At 46.7% G+C, this 16,878-nt stretch overlaps 1 protein-coding gene across 2 annotated transcripts in view; it reads left to right on the top strand.

Moving 5' to 3' along the window:
• Window positions 1–16,878, top strand: part of YPEL2 (yippee like 2) — a 61,222-nt gene that overhangs the window by 10,267 nt on the left and 34,077 nt on the right. Inside the window, exon 2 of one of the 2 annotated variants that reach the window (XM_025363368.1) lies at window positions 8,993–9,306. In XM_025363368.1, coding sequence (XP_025219153.1) covers window positions 9,190–9,306 — 117 coding nt within the window. In that variant the 5' untranslated portion in view covers window positions 8,993–9,189. Of the gene's footprint in view, window positions 1–8,992; window positions 9,691–16,878 lie in introns of those variants that run through there. The other variant, XM_025363367.1, reaches the window with a different exon arrangement.

The raw sequence follows: 16,878 nt of genomic DNA, 5'->3' as shown, positions 1-16,878 counted from the left end.
GAAGAATAAGGTAGGCAGAGAAGGTAGGGTAAGGCGTTGCAGGAGCTGGAATAGTGTAAGGAGCGCAGGATAACGACTGAGCTTGATCTGTAGGAAGCAAAGGTTTGGAGTGGGGCAGGGAGGTGATGACAATATAAGAAGAGTTGGGCCCAGGCTCTTAGTGCCACCTGAAGGGTTGGACCACATCCTGTAAGCTGCTAGGAAACCACTGGAGGTTTTGAAACATGAGAGAGTGTGATCAGGTTGTGTTTTATAAATAGAATTCTAGAATGGGCTGGAGAGGTAAGAGCTGAGTCAGGGAGACCTGTGGGAAGCTGTCGCAGTAGTCCAGGATGAGAGAGGATGGGGTTCACAGTGCTGCTGCTGGTGACTGAGGGTGGCAATGGGAGCGTGCATCTAAGAAGCAGAACCAACTGTCTAGGGGACAAATGAAGTATGACATAGAAGGGAAAGCGTAAAGGGTGTTTCCTACTTGGGCAACTGGAAGAAGGAGCAGAATTGGAATGAAGGTGACGGCAGTCTCACTGTGTTGCCCAGGCTGGTCTTGAACTCCTGGGCTCAAATGATCCTCCCACCTCAGCCTCCCAAAGTGCTGGGATTACAGGCATGAGCCACTGTGCCCAGCGTGGAGACATCCTTTATAAAGGGTTCAAGGGTTCAGGAGTAGAAGGCACAAGTTTAGAAGGCTTGAAAGGGTGTGGATAAGAAGGCCCAGGGGAACAAGCAGTCAGAGGCACTTGGCAGAAGCACTTCCAAGAACGATGGAAGGAGAATAGCCAGGAGATAGAGGCTCAAACAGAGAGGTAGGAGAAGAATCCAGAGAAACACAGTAAAGCCCATTAAGGAGCATTTCAGATGAAAGCAGCTGAAGGCAGCACCACGGCCAAACAGTATTGGCATTCTAAAGTATTAGTGTTTGTGGCTCACACCTGTAATCCCCGCACTTTGGGAGACTGAGGCAGGTGGACCACCTGACGTCAGGAGTTCAAGACCAGCCTGGCCAACTTGGTGAAACCCCATCTGTACTAAAAATAAAAAATTAGCCAGCAATGGTGGTACATGCCTGTAATCCCAATTACCCGGGAGGGTGAGGCAGGAGAATTGCTTGAACCTGGGAGGCAGCAGTTGCAGTGAGCCAGAATCACGCCATTACACTCCAGCCTGGGTGAGAGAGCAAGACTCCGTCTCAAAAAAAAAAAAGTATTAGTGTTTGAACTTGGCGTGTTGGAGACTGCCCGTAGTTTTGACTCAAAATCCTGGTTATGATAAATGATATTCATGAAGCGTTGCCAGAAGTCTCTGTAGCTCTTCCATTCCTCTAGAGCAGTGGTCCCCAACTTTTTGGCACCAGGGACCAGTTTCGTTGAAGACAATTTTTCCATGGATGTGGGGGATGGTTTTGGGATGAAACTGTTCCACCTCAGCTCATCAGGCATTAGTTAGATTCTCATAAGGAGCGCACAGCCTAGATCCCTGGCATGCACGGTTCACAATAGGGTTCGCGCTCCTGTGAGAATCTAATACCGCCACTGACCTGATGTTTTGAAGGTTGACAGAGGGATACTTTCCCCTGAGGCAAGATTCGGCAGGCAGAGCATCACTACTACATGGAACCAGGACTTTAAAGGCTGAAAGAATTCTAGAGATCATGTAGGATTATCCTCGGACATATAACCCTCCTGAAACCAAGACTAGACCCTGCATCCAGCGTTGAGATGAATGGTTGGTTTTGTTTATGAAGGAGCATGGTTTCTTGAGTATCCAAGCTGGTTTTTATTACCAGCTGGGTGGATTTGAAGTCCCACCTGGTTCCAGTGCTGTAAAAAGAGGTATCTAGAAAGTGATGGTTTTCCTGTGGGTCTTGCACATCAGCTCCTTGGCAGCTTTAATAGAGGGTTTTCAGAGAAGTTTCAGCAGTGGCCCTGTCCTGAGATTAGTACAGTCAGTGTAGACCACAGAGATAACTTTTTCAGTACAGTAAGTGATGGAGTGGTCTGTGTTAGGAATGACAGTAATAATATCAGGTCCCCAGCTAAGCCACAGAAGCCTTCTTAAACCACAATGTACCTTTAAGTCGATTAGTTTAGGCCCTAACCTCCTAACCACCCTGAGTCAGCCTGGGGGCAGGAATACTGTTCCTTTTGGTCTTGTGAATAGGAACAATTCCTGTGCCTTTTCTCCCTCACTGGTAAGGGTGACTGTAGCTAATCAGGATTATTGAGTATTAACCATGTGCTGGGTGCTGTGCTGAATGCTCCAATTGCATTATCTCATTTGATCCTTCTGTCTCCTGCAGGAGGTAGGCACTATTATTATCTCCTTTCAGGCAATTTGCCCAGTGGTAATGTAGCTAGTGAGAAGAACTAAGATGGAATCCAAGTCCACCCACCTCTAGATCCTGCACTCTTAACCGCTGGGCAGCACTGCTGCCCACCTCTCTCATTGGATGGGCACAGGTCTCTCTGTGCTGTCTGCTCTAGGCTCCGAATTCTGGGGAGAGTAGGATGGGGAAGGAGGACAACTCTCCCAGTATAAAGGCCTTCCCTTATGATTCCACTTCTCCCTTTTTTCTGTCTCCCACTCCCAGAAGTGGCTTGCCTCCTCCTTTCTGCTGCCACCACCATTCAGCCAGGGCTGCTTTCATTCTTCACAGATGTTGGGACAGGCTATGGCTACTTAGTTACGTTCCTACCCTCCTGTCCTTAAAGTTAGCACAAGGTCCCTTTCAGGCTTTCTAAGAGTTTTTAATTTGTTTGTTTGTTTTTAAACCTAGACCAGCAATGTAAAGAATAGGCATGGATGCCAATGACAGGCCTTTGAGTGGCACCCAGGAATTGTGGTTTTCCTGGGCATCCCAGCACAGGATGGGAGTAGAGGTGGTGAGGAGAGAATTGGGTTAGATGGAGTCTGGGGATGCAGAGTAAGTTTGCCTCCTTCCTCCTTGCTTGGAGAGGGAGGGAGGGTCCTCATCACATTTGCTACCTGTGCAGGTAGGTGGACCTGTCCAGTGGGCAGCCAGTGGGAAGCAGAGGAGGTTCAGTTCAGTGATGGTGTTTAGCCTCTACTGTGTGCCCTGCGCTGCTGAGTTCATGGAATACAAAGATGATTCTTGGAGCCTACCTCTAGTAGAGGATACAGAGGCAGGAAAGGGTAATTTCAATTTCAGTAGGGTTAAGATGGAGGTGAACACAGGAGAGGCCACTAAGCCCAGTGTTGAGGTGACATTTGAGCTGAGTTTCAATGGTCAAGTAAGGGCCTTGTGAGGAGAGATGGGAAGGTTGTATCAGTCTGAAGGAGTGGCATCAGCAAAACCATGGAAGCATGGAGTGTAAGCGTGGTGTATTGAGGGGACCTACAAGGAGTGGTACAAGTTGCCACATGCCTCCAACAAAAGAGTTCCTGACACGTGGTAGACTCTTAAGTGTCATTTCAATAAATAGAGATGGAGGATGATAAGGTGTAGAGGATCAGTTGAGTCCAAAGCTATGCATGGGCATCAGTAGTAATACACACCTGGAATGTGTTATATGGTTACTACATGCCAGGCACATATGCTTAGTACTTTTCTACTAACTTAGTTCATCCTCACGTGAGCCGTATGAAGTAGATATTATTGTCTCTATTTTTTGTGAGGAAAGTGAGGCCCAGAGAGGCTTGGTAATTTGTCCAAGGTCACACAGCTAGTAAATGACAGAGCTGGGATTTGCAACTAGTTCCAGGTTCTTTTTTTTTTTTTTTTTTTTTTTTAAGGGTTTCACTGTGTTGCCCAGGCTAGTCTCATACTCCTGGCCTCAAGCAGTCCTTCTGCCTCAGCCTCCCAAAGTGTTGGGATTATCGACGTGAGCCACTGTGTCCAGCCGGTCCTGTCTTTTTAACCACTGCTCTGTGTTGCCTTTCTGAAGGCTGTAAGCGTGATGACATGGTCAAATCTCCTTTTTAAATAGACAACACTGACTGGCATGCAGTGGGTGGATTTGAGGGGTAAAGAGGCCCAATGGCCTGCCAGGGCTGTATAAGTCAGAGATGCTTACCTTTGGGCTGTTGAGAGCATGGCCACTGAGGAAGCACCTCTTAGAAGGACCTCAGTACTAACACATACGTGTGGTTCCTCCAATGTTATTGCCGCTTTGTCTCATCTTGAAAAGAGAATTCTAGATTTGGGGAGATGTCCCAGTGGTACCATCTCAAAGAGCTGCTTGAAGACAAGTTAAAGGATCCTGATGGAAGGGGCAGGCTGGAATTCGGCTACACACAGGCATCTAGTTCAACATAAATAGGAAAGAGAGGAAAAATAGGATGTTCCCAAAGGACCCCAAACTCTATGTCTGTCTGAACTCGCAGGCCTTTTTTTTTTTTTTTGAAGCAGCAGCATCTGTTTTTGTCCCCCACTGGCCATTAAAAATAATAGATAAAATTTTGGTGTGTATTGTGCGCCAGCTCTGTGTAAGCACTGAGACAGTCTCACTTAACACGTAGAACCCTGTGGAGGTTGATCTTATTAGAGATGGGGAAGCTGAGGATCAGGGTGTTTTCGTAACTTGCTGAAAGTCATGCAGCTAGAAAGGAGTGGACCTGGTTTGTGTGGGTCCAGAGCCCACTTCTTTTCCAGTCTTCACCTCCTCTCAGACACCCCATGGAAACAACAACACAGAGGCACGCCTTGGGACCAGCCTTGTCCCGTGTCCTTCCTGTAGAGAGTCCCACTTCTCGGGTCAGTTCCTGTGGCTCGGCATGTGGTGGTCCAGCCTTGCTTCCACATCAATCCTCACGTTCCTCTGTGGCTTAACTAAAGCGTCCCACCTCCCGCCCCTCCATCCTGGTGGCATTCAGAAGGTTCTGTTTTGAGTTTCAGCGGCAATTACTCCCTTGTGGGGAAGGCCTGTTGGCCAGGGAGGCGGGGGCGGGTGGTGCTGGCCAGGTTGGCATGTGCTCTGTGTGCATTTGGCTCTCGAGGTGTTGTATCGAAGATCTTTGTTTTTAATCATAATATCTCACATGTTTTCTTTCCGTGCTGCTCATTGTAAGCTAGCTAGGGGCGGCGGCAAATCTTCCTTTAATTTCCAACGTGATGGATTATTAGTTCACTGAAAATGGTGTTTCATTTGCACATGTGCCCCGAGGCTTTTAAATATCAAGCTCATTTGATGATTGTTGGGAATCAATTTAGACTCCACGGTTACGTTCTGTGAGTTGGACTCATGAAGTACCATTAACAGGGGCTAAAGTTCAAAAATTAGAATGAGTTCAACTCCATACTCTTAATTTCTTCCTTAAAAAAAAAAAATCAATTTTCTTTCCTGAGAATTGACCCGAGAAGCTTTTAAAATTTTTGCTTAAAAGGGAAGAAGACAATGCAGATGATGAGTTTTTGGTCCCCACCTCTCAGCTTGTTCCTCTCATGCAGCCTGCTTTCCCCTTTCTCAGCCCACAGGCCTTTTTTTTTTTCTTTTTTTTTGAGACGGAGTCTCGCTCTGTCGCCAGGCTGGAGTTCAGTGGCGTGATCTCGGCTCACTGCAAGCTCCGCCTCCCAGGCTCAAGTGATTCTCCTGCCTCAGCCTCCCAGGTAGCTCAGACTACAGGTGTGTGCCACCATACCTGGCTAATTTTTGTATTTTTTGTAGAGATGGGGTTTCACCATATTGGCCAGGATGGTCTTAATCTCTTGACCTCATGATCCGCCCATCTCAGGCTCCCAAAGTGCTGGGACTACAGGCGTGAACCACTGCCCCTGGACCTATAGGCCTTTCTTGATCCTGCTTCACTTTGCTTTCTACTTACCTCCTCTCATTTCTTCTAGTTTGTCCTGTACCAGTTGAACAAGATTCATATTTCAGCAAGCCACTTTTTCTCCCCTTTTTCTTTTCTTCTTTTTTTTTAATGCTCTGTGACACAGTCTGGAATGCAGTTGGAGTGAACACTGTGCACTGCAGCCTCAACCTCCTGGGCTCAAGTAATCCTCCCGCCTCAGCCTCTCAGGTAGCTGGGATCACAGGCGCATGCTAATTTTTTATTAGCCATGCCTGGCTAATTTTTAAATTTTTTTGTAGACATGAGGTCTTGCCATGTTGTCCAGGCTGGTCTTAAAATCCTTGGCTCAAGCATTCCTGTTTCAAAGTGCTAGGATTATAGGTGTGAGCCACCGCACCTGGCTTTTCCTTTTTTCTTCTTAGGAACTGAGTCCCCTCTCTAGGATGCCTGTTTATTCATATTTAAGAGCAATGGGGAGCAGAGTGACCCTGCCACAGCGAAGTGTTAAGGCCTCTTGTCTAGGCCTTCCAGAGCCTTTCTAGCACCAGACAGCCTGGGCCATTGCTTATGTGGTAAATTTTTCTCTTGTCTTTTTAGATTCAGAGCTGTGGTAAGGATGGAATGTGCGTGTGTGTGTGTGTGTGTGTGACACACTCGCATTTAGTACAAACGAGAAATGCTTATTTCACAGAAGGTAGCTTTGAATAAGTTTTGGGATTCAGATTTGAAGCTGAGCATAACCAGAAACTTCTGCCTGTAAACTTTTTTGGGGGGTTTCTTTCAGAGGAGAAGTGAGAGAAGAAATAATTCTACTCTGGGGAAATGCATAATTTAGAAGCTGTCTGCATGTCTAAGAAAACAGACTCTGTATCTGCTCTCTAAACTCAGACTGGCAGCCAGGTCATTGTTTCTTTTTCTCCCCTCTGTGTTTGTGTAAGATGAATGGGTCTGGTGTTCTGTGTGCTCCCCAGCGGGCAGCTAAGGCTGTGGACTCCAGCAGCATTTGGCCTGGGGGAAACCTACTGCTTGTTTTCCCCTGCCTGTCTTTCCTATTTCCTTACTCTATAACTCACCACTCCTTCCTTTCCTGGACGTGCTGTCTATCCTGAGAATGGAACAGGAATATTAGAAAGGTTGAAGGGCCAGGCGCGGTGGCTCACACCTGTAATCCCAGCACTTTGGGAGGCCGAGGCGGGTTGATCACCTGATGTCAGGAGTTCAAGACCAGTCTTGCCAACATGGTGAAACCCCGTCTCTACTAAAAATACAAAAATTAGCCAGGCGTGGTGGTGGGCACCTGTAATCCTAGCTACCTGGGAGGCTAAGGCAAGAGGATTGCTTGAACCCGGGAGGCGGAGGTTGTTGTGAGCCAAGATTATGCCACTGTACTCTAGCCTGGAAGACAGAGTGAGACTGTCTCAAAAAAGAAGGAAAAAGGAAGGTTGAGGGTATTTCAGGAAACTCCAAGCGGAGTACTTCGCTCTACCACCTTTCTACCTGTAACGCTGTGGCACCCAACAGCATTGGTCTTCTGTGGACTGTCTTGTCATTCACCTTACCTGCTACTCAGAGTGTGCCCAGGGTGTGATGAAGGGATTCTGGATCCAAAAGTTTATGGATCTTTCGTCCTGTCTCCTGTGATGGCCAGGCCTAACTCTGAGGCAAAGCCGAGAGAATTATTTCCCACTTCCATTTCCTTCAAGTGTTGCTATAATGTTCACTATAACCTGATTTTACATCTTTAAAACTAGAGGTGGGAGGCTGAGCAGGGGCGACATCGTACCTTGGCCCCTGGAGATCTGAATCCCTTCAACAGTCAGATAACTCACATATAATTGGCGCATATGGAGCCTCCTTGGCTCAGGGCTGCAAAAGAGGAGTGCTCTTACTGTGGAATAAGGGGTGGTGACTGATACTGTCCTTCAGCCTAGTGCTAGGTAGTGCTGTTGGCCACTCAGGACGATATAAAGTGTCCCAGAAGTATGGCGGCCTCAGTGACTGCTTTGGTGGGAAGGATTCCAGGGAAGATGGCAGCTTTGCTTTGGAAGATTTGGTTCCAGGGAGGTTTAGAGGAAAAAGAGGATGATGATTTGCAGGCTCTCTCTAAAGATCCAGATGGATCCCAGACGTAGTCCAGCCAGGAAGATCTGATTTTGTTTATCTTCCTTCCCCATCTCCCTAAATAATTTTATCTTCAAAGCATGACGCAGGTGTTAATTAACACTCCCCACTCTCCTGGGAGGTAGGCAAGTGGAAACACCACCCCTATTAGTGAAGCCCAGGGGATAGCAGGTGCAGAAGCCTCAGGCAGGTGAGCCACAGAGAAGCAGAGGAGTCTTAGACCTTGTGGCCCTGCCCTCAGACCTTTATTTGGACTCGCTGCTCACTTAGTTACCTTGGCACCACCTCGCTTTCTCAGTGTCCTTGGTTCCCAGTAAAAGAGCTGAGGCTGTGGTAGAAAAGATGTATGGTACTATGGGATGAATAATGGGAAGTCAAAGGGCTGGGAAGGAATTCTGGTAAAATTCACTGTTACTGTGAATTTTAGATGCAGGATTCTGATTATGCCATCGATTTCATTCATTTGGTTTAAAAAAATAATGTACTATTTACTTCTAAGTGAGGTGTATTGCAGAGAGAATAACTTCTTCGGAAAGAGCTGGCTTACCACTAGGGATCCCGCGGATTGGGAACTTGATCCTTTATATCCCATGCTCAATCTCTAAAGCAAAGCCTGGAGTGTGGGGTTTGCTGCCTCTGCAGGTGATGGCTTCAAGCGTTGGACTCTCGACATCTGGAAATGGATGAGAAACCCAGGTGTGACTGTTGGATGTGGTGAACCTCTAGAGGCTAGACTTTAACTTCTCCTTTAACCAGTTGCCTTGGTTGGCTCAGGAGAGGGGGCCCTGAGGAGTCCTCTCCCTGGGGCTGTAGGTGGTAGCACATCTTCAAGCCTGATGTTATCTAGGGCTGCCTGGGAATGATGATAATGCATGTGCTGGGTGTCTAATGAAACTGCTGGGATGATACTGAACTTCCCACTCCAGAAAAGCAGCGAGACTGGAGTCTCCAGTGGTTTCTTTCTCATTCATCGGGTATCTTGGGCATAATACAAGGAACAGAGAAGTGGGTCATTTGATCCTGTAAGTGTTGCCTTCTTCATGGGTAGCAGTTGGATTCTGCTTGCTTTGTAGGGAGCCCTGCTCCATCAGCCAATGTTAGTCCTCTTTCCTTGATGTTACAGGCTGCTGAGAACTAGCCCTAGACCTCCGCGTGAGGGTTCTTCTGCCGAAGACATCACCAGTGTGTGGAGCCTGCCCCACACCCACCCGCTGCCAAACCACGGCCTTTACCTGTGTCTTCCGGTGTTTCCCGTGCGACCCATCCTGTGGGAGTGCCTCGTGGGCTGCCCCAGAGTTCACCCCACACTCAGCAGCGCCAATGGTGAAGATGACAAGATCAAAGACTTTCCAGGCATATCTGCCTTCCTGCCACCGGACCTACAGCTGCATTCACTGCAGAGCTCACTTGGCCAATCATGATGAACTAATTTCCAAGGTACATGTTTCCAGCAGGCCTTCCTTGCCTACCTAGGGGAGGGCGCTTAGTGCTCCTAAGGTTGCAGAGGTTTACAGGCTCTCTCAAGAATATTTGTACTCCATCTTTGTACAGGGAGGGCTGACCCACATGACTGTCTCGCTCAACTGAGAAGTAACTCTGAGTTGGAGGGACAGAGTAGTAGTTTAATTTGTTATTTTTGAAATGAGGTGTCATCCTTGTTGGAGGCTTTGGGAGCTGGCAGCTTGCAGGCCAGAAAAGGGAAGGGCTGGGGATGGATGGGAGCCTTGTGCTCAGCTTGCTTGGTTTAGGTTGGCGGACGAAGAGTGAAGAGTGCTCCCTGCTCAGAAGGTGAATTCTAAGAAAGCAGGAGGATGTCTTGTAAGAGGGGTTCCTTAGCAAGAAGAGAGAGCCCCCCAGGAAGTTGTAAGACTGTGGAGTTACTAAAGTGGGTGGCCTTTGGCAGGGACCGGCCTGTGGGGGCCTTTAGGGCTTATACATGAGTAATAATGGCATGACATTTGATCATGATCAGAAGAATGGAACCCGATTTTTCCTGAGGTGCTTAGGCAGCTGTTTTCTAAAGATGGGGCTGGGGGATTATTAAGTAAATAAACCAACATGTCAGTTGTGCAATTCGGGAAATGGATCCTTCAGGCAGCGTTCTCAGGGGAACTGCTTCCCTCCTGGCCCTAGATTCCCAGGGGAAGAGAAACAGGTTTTACTAGGCTGCAGACAAAGAGAAAGAGATCATGGGAGACTTTTCCCTTACAAAAGCATCTTTACCCAGAACCAGGACTTCACGCCATTAAAGTAAAAACAAACCAACCCACCTCTACACAGACCCAGATGAAGTTTTTTGTTTTGTTTTTAAATCAGTGTTCCTCATCTGTTTACAAGACCTGCTGGAAAAGGTGGCTGTTGCTTTCTTTGTCTCTGGTTTGGTAGCCCCAGCCAGAGAGGAATGAAGGATCTAGTCAGCTCTTGTAGAACAGTCCTCTCCAGCTGGCTGATTTGACCTAGGAGGTGAAGAAGGCTGCCCAAATAACCACATCTGTAGTAGTAAGGCTTTTCAAATCAGGCCTGAGGACCGAACCCCCTATTCTAGCCTATTCTCCAGGGTCTAAGGTGACCACAGAGCTTGAAGCATACAGCCCCTTAGAGTCCTATCCTCTGGCCAGACTTGTGAATCTGCCCCACTTTCTTTTCTTTATGGTTCTGTTAATTCCTCTCCTTTATGCTGCTTACATTTCAGCCAGCCTTTAGCTTCCTTCTCAGCTTCCCTTTGAATTTTGGGGAACCCCTTGAGTCTGGAAGTTTGAATGTGAGAAGGTGTCAGTGAGAGAAGAGAGGAGTTGGTCTCTGGGGTGTTGGAATTGGGTTTGCAAAGTTGGAGGGGAATTGTGAGTTGTCGGGTTTTTTTGGTGTGTTTTTTTTTTTTTTGGAAATCTCTAGGGAAATTATTTGCCTATATCTACTGGGAAAGCCAAGGCATCATTTTTTTAATACAAGGAACCAGTGCTATGTATCATAAGAAATTGAGGTGCCAATAAGGTATTTTAGCACCCTCTATGTACTAAAAACTGCAGCTTGACACTTTATAAATGTTATCTTAACTTTCGTATGAAGTCTTTAAGGTAGGTGACATGAGTCATATTTTATGCGGATGAAGAAGCTGAAACTCATAAAACTTGTCCAAGATGTCAAATCAGAGGTTCAGAGAAGAGTGATTACTTTGAGTGGGTGTTCAGGAGGGATTGCTGGAGGAGGTGGTTCTTTGATCTGGGCCTTATAAAATGGGCAGAAGTTGAATATGTGGAGATGGTAATGGCCTTCAGAATTTATGTCTTATCTCTTTGGCCTAGTGTACAGGGCCTTTGACAATTTGGCAGAGTCATGACTTTTTTGTTAGGTCTCCTGCCAGCTCTCCACTTTGTTTCAGCCACTCGGAACCAAGCCACATTCCCTGAATATGCAGGTATGGGTGTTTCAGGGCTGTGTGCCTTAGTCAAGAGTGTCCCTTCTTCTTCATCTCCCTCCTTCACTCCTTTCTCCTGAGCTCTTCTTCTATGTCCTTGGGCATGGCCTATATCTGCTTTACGTCTCAGGGTCAGAACCTGACCCATGGCAAGATCTCAGTAAATGATAAATGAATAGATGGAGGTTGAGCCTTGGAGAAGACAAGTAATGAGAAAAAAAAAAATACTTTGTTGGCCTCATGTCCTTCCTGTCCCTTTTGGGGCAGAAAGGCTCATTCACAAGTCCAGGCCAAAGTCAGCACAGGCTTCAGTTTCATTGGCTCAGGCCGGTACACAGATGGGGTGCATTAGAGCTTGATGATTTAAAGGGTTGGGTGAAATGCCTGGCTGTGGGGAGAGCTGAGGGAGCTGCGGCTGGCATTGCACAAAGGTTCCTTTATTTCACTCCACAGCCACCCCCGGCGTTAAATAATCTATAGATTCTTATGCAGGTCTGCCTAATGGAAAGATCATTGCCCCAGCCTCCTCCTTGGAAAATAGGCCTTTCTTTTCATTTTTCCCCCCCTCCTCTTCCATTTAAGAAAGTTCAAGGAGAGAATGTCTCTCCTGTTCGCCTCTCTTGACTTAATCTCCTATGCAGTTTCAGAATCTGCCCAGTGGGAGTTAGGAGCTGGGAAGCAGATAACTGGAGCTGTATCAGCAGTGTAATTAAATGATACTTTGTACTGGTAATAGGGCCTTTCATCTGAAAGCTTGACATTCGTTTGGTGCAAAAAAAAAAAAAAAGAAAGAAAGAAGAAGAAAAAAAGAGAAAAAAAATGAGTGCTTTCATTATGAAGAAGGGGATACAAAGGTCTGAGTGTGTGACCAGCAGTGAACTGGGACTAGGACTGGAACTTCAGGCCCCCTTCTATCAGTGTGCCTAAGCCTACATAGAAGTGTAGAGTTACAAAGTTTTTAAAAACAAATGGAGTCTGTATTGCCATGGTGGTGGAAAGAATCCCGTACCAGGCTTTCTACCTTCATAGCTTGCTCTAGATCCCTAGAGGCCTAGTTACGTGCAATCAGCTGTCCAACTTCCAAGCCTCAGTTTCTCGCTCATAAAATGGGTAAAATAATGTTTGCTATGTTTAATGCTGTGTTAGTCCATTAGGGCTGCTAAAACAACATATGATAGACTAGTTAGCTTGTAAACAACAGAAGTTTATTTCTCACAGTTCTGGAGGCTGGGAAGTCCAAGTTCAAGACAACATGAGATTCAGTCTGGTGAGGCCCTGCTTTCTGGTTCACAGACAGCTCCTTCACACTTAATCTGACACAGTAGAAGGGAAGGGCCTCTCTCTGGCCTCTTTATAAGGACACTAATCCCATTCACAAGAGCTTTGGCCTGATGACCTGATCACCTCCCAAAGGCCTGATCTCCTCCTACCATCATCTTTGGGGTGAGCATTTCAACATATGAATATTGGGGAGACATTCAGACCATAGCAGATGTCTCTAGCAGCCAGCACCTAGTGTGTGCTCATGGTGTGCTATCCCAATAACAGTCCTGAGGAGTAGGCATACACCTTACTGGGGGAGCAGGTTTATCTCATTGCATTGTTATGAGGCTCAGATGAGATCATGGATGTGTGGGTGGTTTGCAAATCACAAACCTCTATGTAAATATAAAGTAGTCTGTTTGCTTCTCTTGGCCTTACTGTCCAAAAGAAAAGAACAGAAAGGCAAGGGGGTGGATTGGAGGGAATTATTCCTGCCTGACACCAATGAGTTTTAGTTTGGCTAAGATGGGTTCACTTGGTACCTGAGGCACAAGAGTTGGATATGAGAAGGGGTAATAGCAAGCCAAGTGTGTCTGTAGAAAGGTAACATGGCGCCGGGCGCGGTGGCTCAAGCCTGTAATCCCAGCACTTTGGGAGGCCGAGACGGGCGGATCACGAGGTCAGGAGATCGAGACCATCCTGGCTAAAGCGATGAAACCCCGTCTCTACTAAAAAAATACAAAAAAACTAGCCAGGCGAGGTGGCGGGCGCCTGTAGTCGCAGCTACTCGGGAGGCTGAGGCAGGAGAATGGCGGGAACCCGGGAGGCGGAGCTTGCAGTGAGCCGAGATCCCGCCACTGCACTCCAGCCTGGGCGACAGAACGAGACACCGTCTCAAAAAAAAAGAAAGGTAACATGGCATTTTCTCTGTAAAATGGTAAAGAGGATAAGGGGAAAAGCTCTTTGAATTGATGACAGAACTATCTAGGGAATGTGCCAAGGCATCCTACAATTTCTTTCTTAGGGGATGTTATGGTCTAAATGCTGGAGTGTTTGCATGCAGAGGTATTTTGAGTTGGCATGAGGAATTGCTCACATTGTTTCTTCCCTAATGGTACATATAAGCCCTAGTATAAAAATATACTTTGGTTATAAAATAATAATAGCTTCATTTGGAACAGTTAGTAGCCAGCCCCAGTGAGAGTAATCTAAACACTCATTTTAGTGGACAAAATCTATTATGGAAACCTGGGTCTTCACAAAGTTTTTGTATGAAAATGTTCTGTCTGTCATCCTCCCTTTGCCTCTCTCCTGCCAACCCCTTAATGGCATTGTGGAGTAGGCCATTTAGGAAGGATAAATTGGATTATTCTATCACAGACCCACTTTGGGGCCTTGTGACGTCATGCCAACACACGGTTGCTTTAGTGCTCTGGGTCCTGGAGGAAAGGAGTTGTAGGGTGCTGTAGAGGGGTATCTGATGGAGGCGGGATGAGGAAACCTTTTGCTCAGTCTCCAAAACTATTTACGTTATTGTTATATGAGATCTATAGGTCAGATTATCTTCTGGTGACAAATACGGAATTTCCAGAATTACGGATCATCTCATTCAAGCCTCTCTTCATGAGGAAACAGGCCATGGGTGACTCAGTGATCAAACTGAGGTCACACAGCCTCAGAGCCGGGGCCGTCCACCTCGTACCCCTCCCCAGCGTTCTGTGTGAGGAGCCCTGGCCTGACTTGTTTGCAAGCTCTGGGCAGTCTTTCTGAGGTTAGGAACATTTAGAAGGCAGGTGGGTTTTGTTCCCTGTGGGGTTCCATTGGGCTTACAGTGGTGACATTTTGGTTTTCCCTTCCTGTCTAGAGATTAGATGCAGCATTGCTTTGAGAAGAGTCAGGGAGTGAGATGTTCTGAAGCCTTGTATTGATCTAGTGGCTGCCAAGAGGTAGACTCTGCCCTTGGTTTCCCACCTCTGGCTCTGAGCCCTGGTGTTCTACACCAGTGTAGTGTAGTACCCCCGTGCAGTGGCGTGGAGGCAGTGCCACGGAGGGAGTGCTGCTGTGGAAGTACCGAGATCTGTCCCATCCTGTCCTCTCTACCTGTCAGGGCAGGGATTTGTTTCTCAATTCCCATGGCTCACCAGTTTGGTTTGTTTGTTTTTCTTTTCTTTTTTTTTTTTTTTTGAGACGGAGTTTCATTCTTGTTGTCCAGGCTGGAGTACAGTGGCACAATCTTGGCTCACCTCAGCCTCTGCCTCCCAGGTTCAAGCAATTCTCCTGCCTCAGGCTCCTGAGTAGCTGGGATTATAGGCATGCACCTCCACGCTCAGCTAATTCTGTATTTTTAGTAGAGACGAGGTTTCTCCATGTTGGCCAGGCTGATCTCGAACTCCTGACCTCAGGTGATCCTCCTACCTCAGCCTGTCAAAGTGCTGGGATTACAGGCGTGAGCCACCGCACCCAGTCTTTTTTTTTTTTCTTTCTTTCTTTCTTTCTTTCTTTCTTTTTTTTTTTTTTTTTGTTGAGAGGGGTGGATGGGGTCTTGCTCTGTGGCCCAGGCTGGAATGCAGTGGTACGATCTCGGCTCACTGCAACCTCTGCTTCCCTCCCAGCCTCCCAGGTATCTGGCATTACAGGTGCACATCACCACTCCTGGCTAATTTTTGTATTTTTAGTAGAGATGGGATTTTGCCATGTTGGCCAGGCTGGTCTCAAACTCCTGACCTCCAGTGATCCGCCCACCTCGGCCTCCCAAAGTGTTGGTATTACAGGTGTGACCCACTGCACCCGGCCAGTTTGTGTTTTTTTTTTTTTTTTTTTTTTTTTTTTTTTTGAGACGGAGTCTCGCTCTGTAGCCCAGGCTGGAGTGCAGTGGCCGGATCTCAGCTCACTGCAAGCTCCGCCTCCCGGGTTTACGCCATTCTCCTGCCTCAGCCTTCCCGAGTAGCTGGGACTACAAGCGCCCGCCACCGCGCCCGGCTAGTTTTTTGTATTTTTTAGTAGAGACGGGGTTTCACCATGTTAGCCAGGATGGTCTCGATCTCCTGACCTCGTGATCCGCCCGTCTCGGCCTCCCAAAGTGCTGGGATTACAGGCTTGAGCCACCGCGCCCGGCCCAGTTTGTGTTTTTAATGTACAATAAAACTACTCTCTAAAATCGTGATGGAATTATCTATGTCCTGAAAACCTCATGTAAATAATAAATATAGGAACATAATTTCTAAAAATCCCCTCATTTCTTTTTTTTCTCCAGATGCCCTGGAAAACAGTATAGTGAGCATTGAGTTATATCACTAGTAGTGTTGTTAGTGGCTGCTGTGTCACATCAGACAACATAATTCGTAAAGGATATGCACAATATAATCAGACCAGAATGCCAGTTAGCAAGAATTAAAAATAAAGATGAAAAGAAATGATAAATATATACAATATGAGATGTAACTGTTGAAGATAATTATTCTATGAACTTATCTAATTGCAAAATAGATAATTTTAGCTCTAATTTTGTTAATTGAGCTCTAATTTTGATATTCAGTGGATATATGACATAATGATTTTCACAAAAACCATACTCGAATAAAATTCATATTTTTTAGGAGGAAGGAATAAACAGATTGCCGGCGTAAATGTCTATCTCAAAAAGTAAACCTTTTGTTTCTAGAGTAGTGGGACCTAGCTCTTTACTGGAGCAGTGGTACTAAGAAGCAGAAGGGTGGGAACACCTGCGCTCTGTGGTGGTGGGTGCCTCTGCCACTTTGCTGTTGAATGTCAGTGTTTCTTTTTTATTTATTTTTTTGAGATGGAGTCTCACTCTGTTGCCCAGGCTGGAGTGCAGTGGTGCAATCTCGGCTCACTGCAACCTCCGCCTCCTGAGTTCAAGAGATTCTCCTGCCTCAGCCTTCAGAGTAGCTGGGATTGCAGGCATGCACCACCACACCCGGCTAATTTTTGTATTTTTACTAGAGACAGGGTTTTGCCACGTTGGCCAGGCTGGTCTCGAACCCCTGACCTCAAGTTACCCGCCTGCCTTGGCCTCCCAAAGTACTAGGAGTACAGACGTGAGCCACCATGCCTGGCCATGTCAGTGTTTCTTAAACATCACTTCTAAGCTACAGCCAAGGCAGAAGTGACAAATAATGGAAGAGTTCCAGCACAACCCAGTAAGTCCAGTTTCAACACATGCTCTACCCATTTGGCTTTTATAAAAGAGAATCACATTTCCCAAACCCAAATCACTTAATTCTTTTCTTCAAGTATGTGACCTTTGAAAGCCCTGTCTCCTACTAATGAAGCATTGGCTCTTTTGTACTCCTGTAGAAGTATCTGTTCTA

This window comes from Theropithecus gelada, chromosome 16, assembly GCF_003255815.1.
Source record: "Theropithecus gelada isolate Dixy chromosome 16, Tgel_1.0, whole genome shotgun sequence".
Taxonomy (NCBI): Eukaryota; Metazoa; Chordata; class Mammalia; order Primates; family Cercopithecidae; genus Theropithecus; species Theropithecus gelada.
The sequence above is the reverse complement of the archived record's forward strand: the minus strand, read 5'-3'. Positions and strand labels throughout refer to the sequence as shown.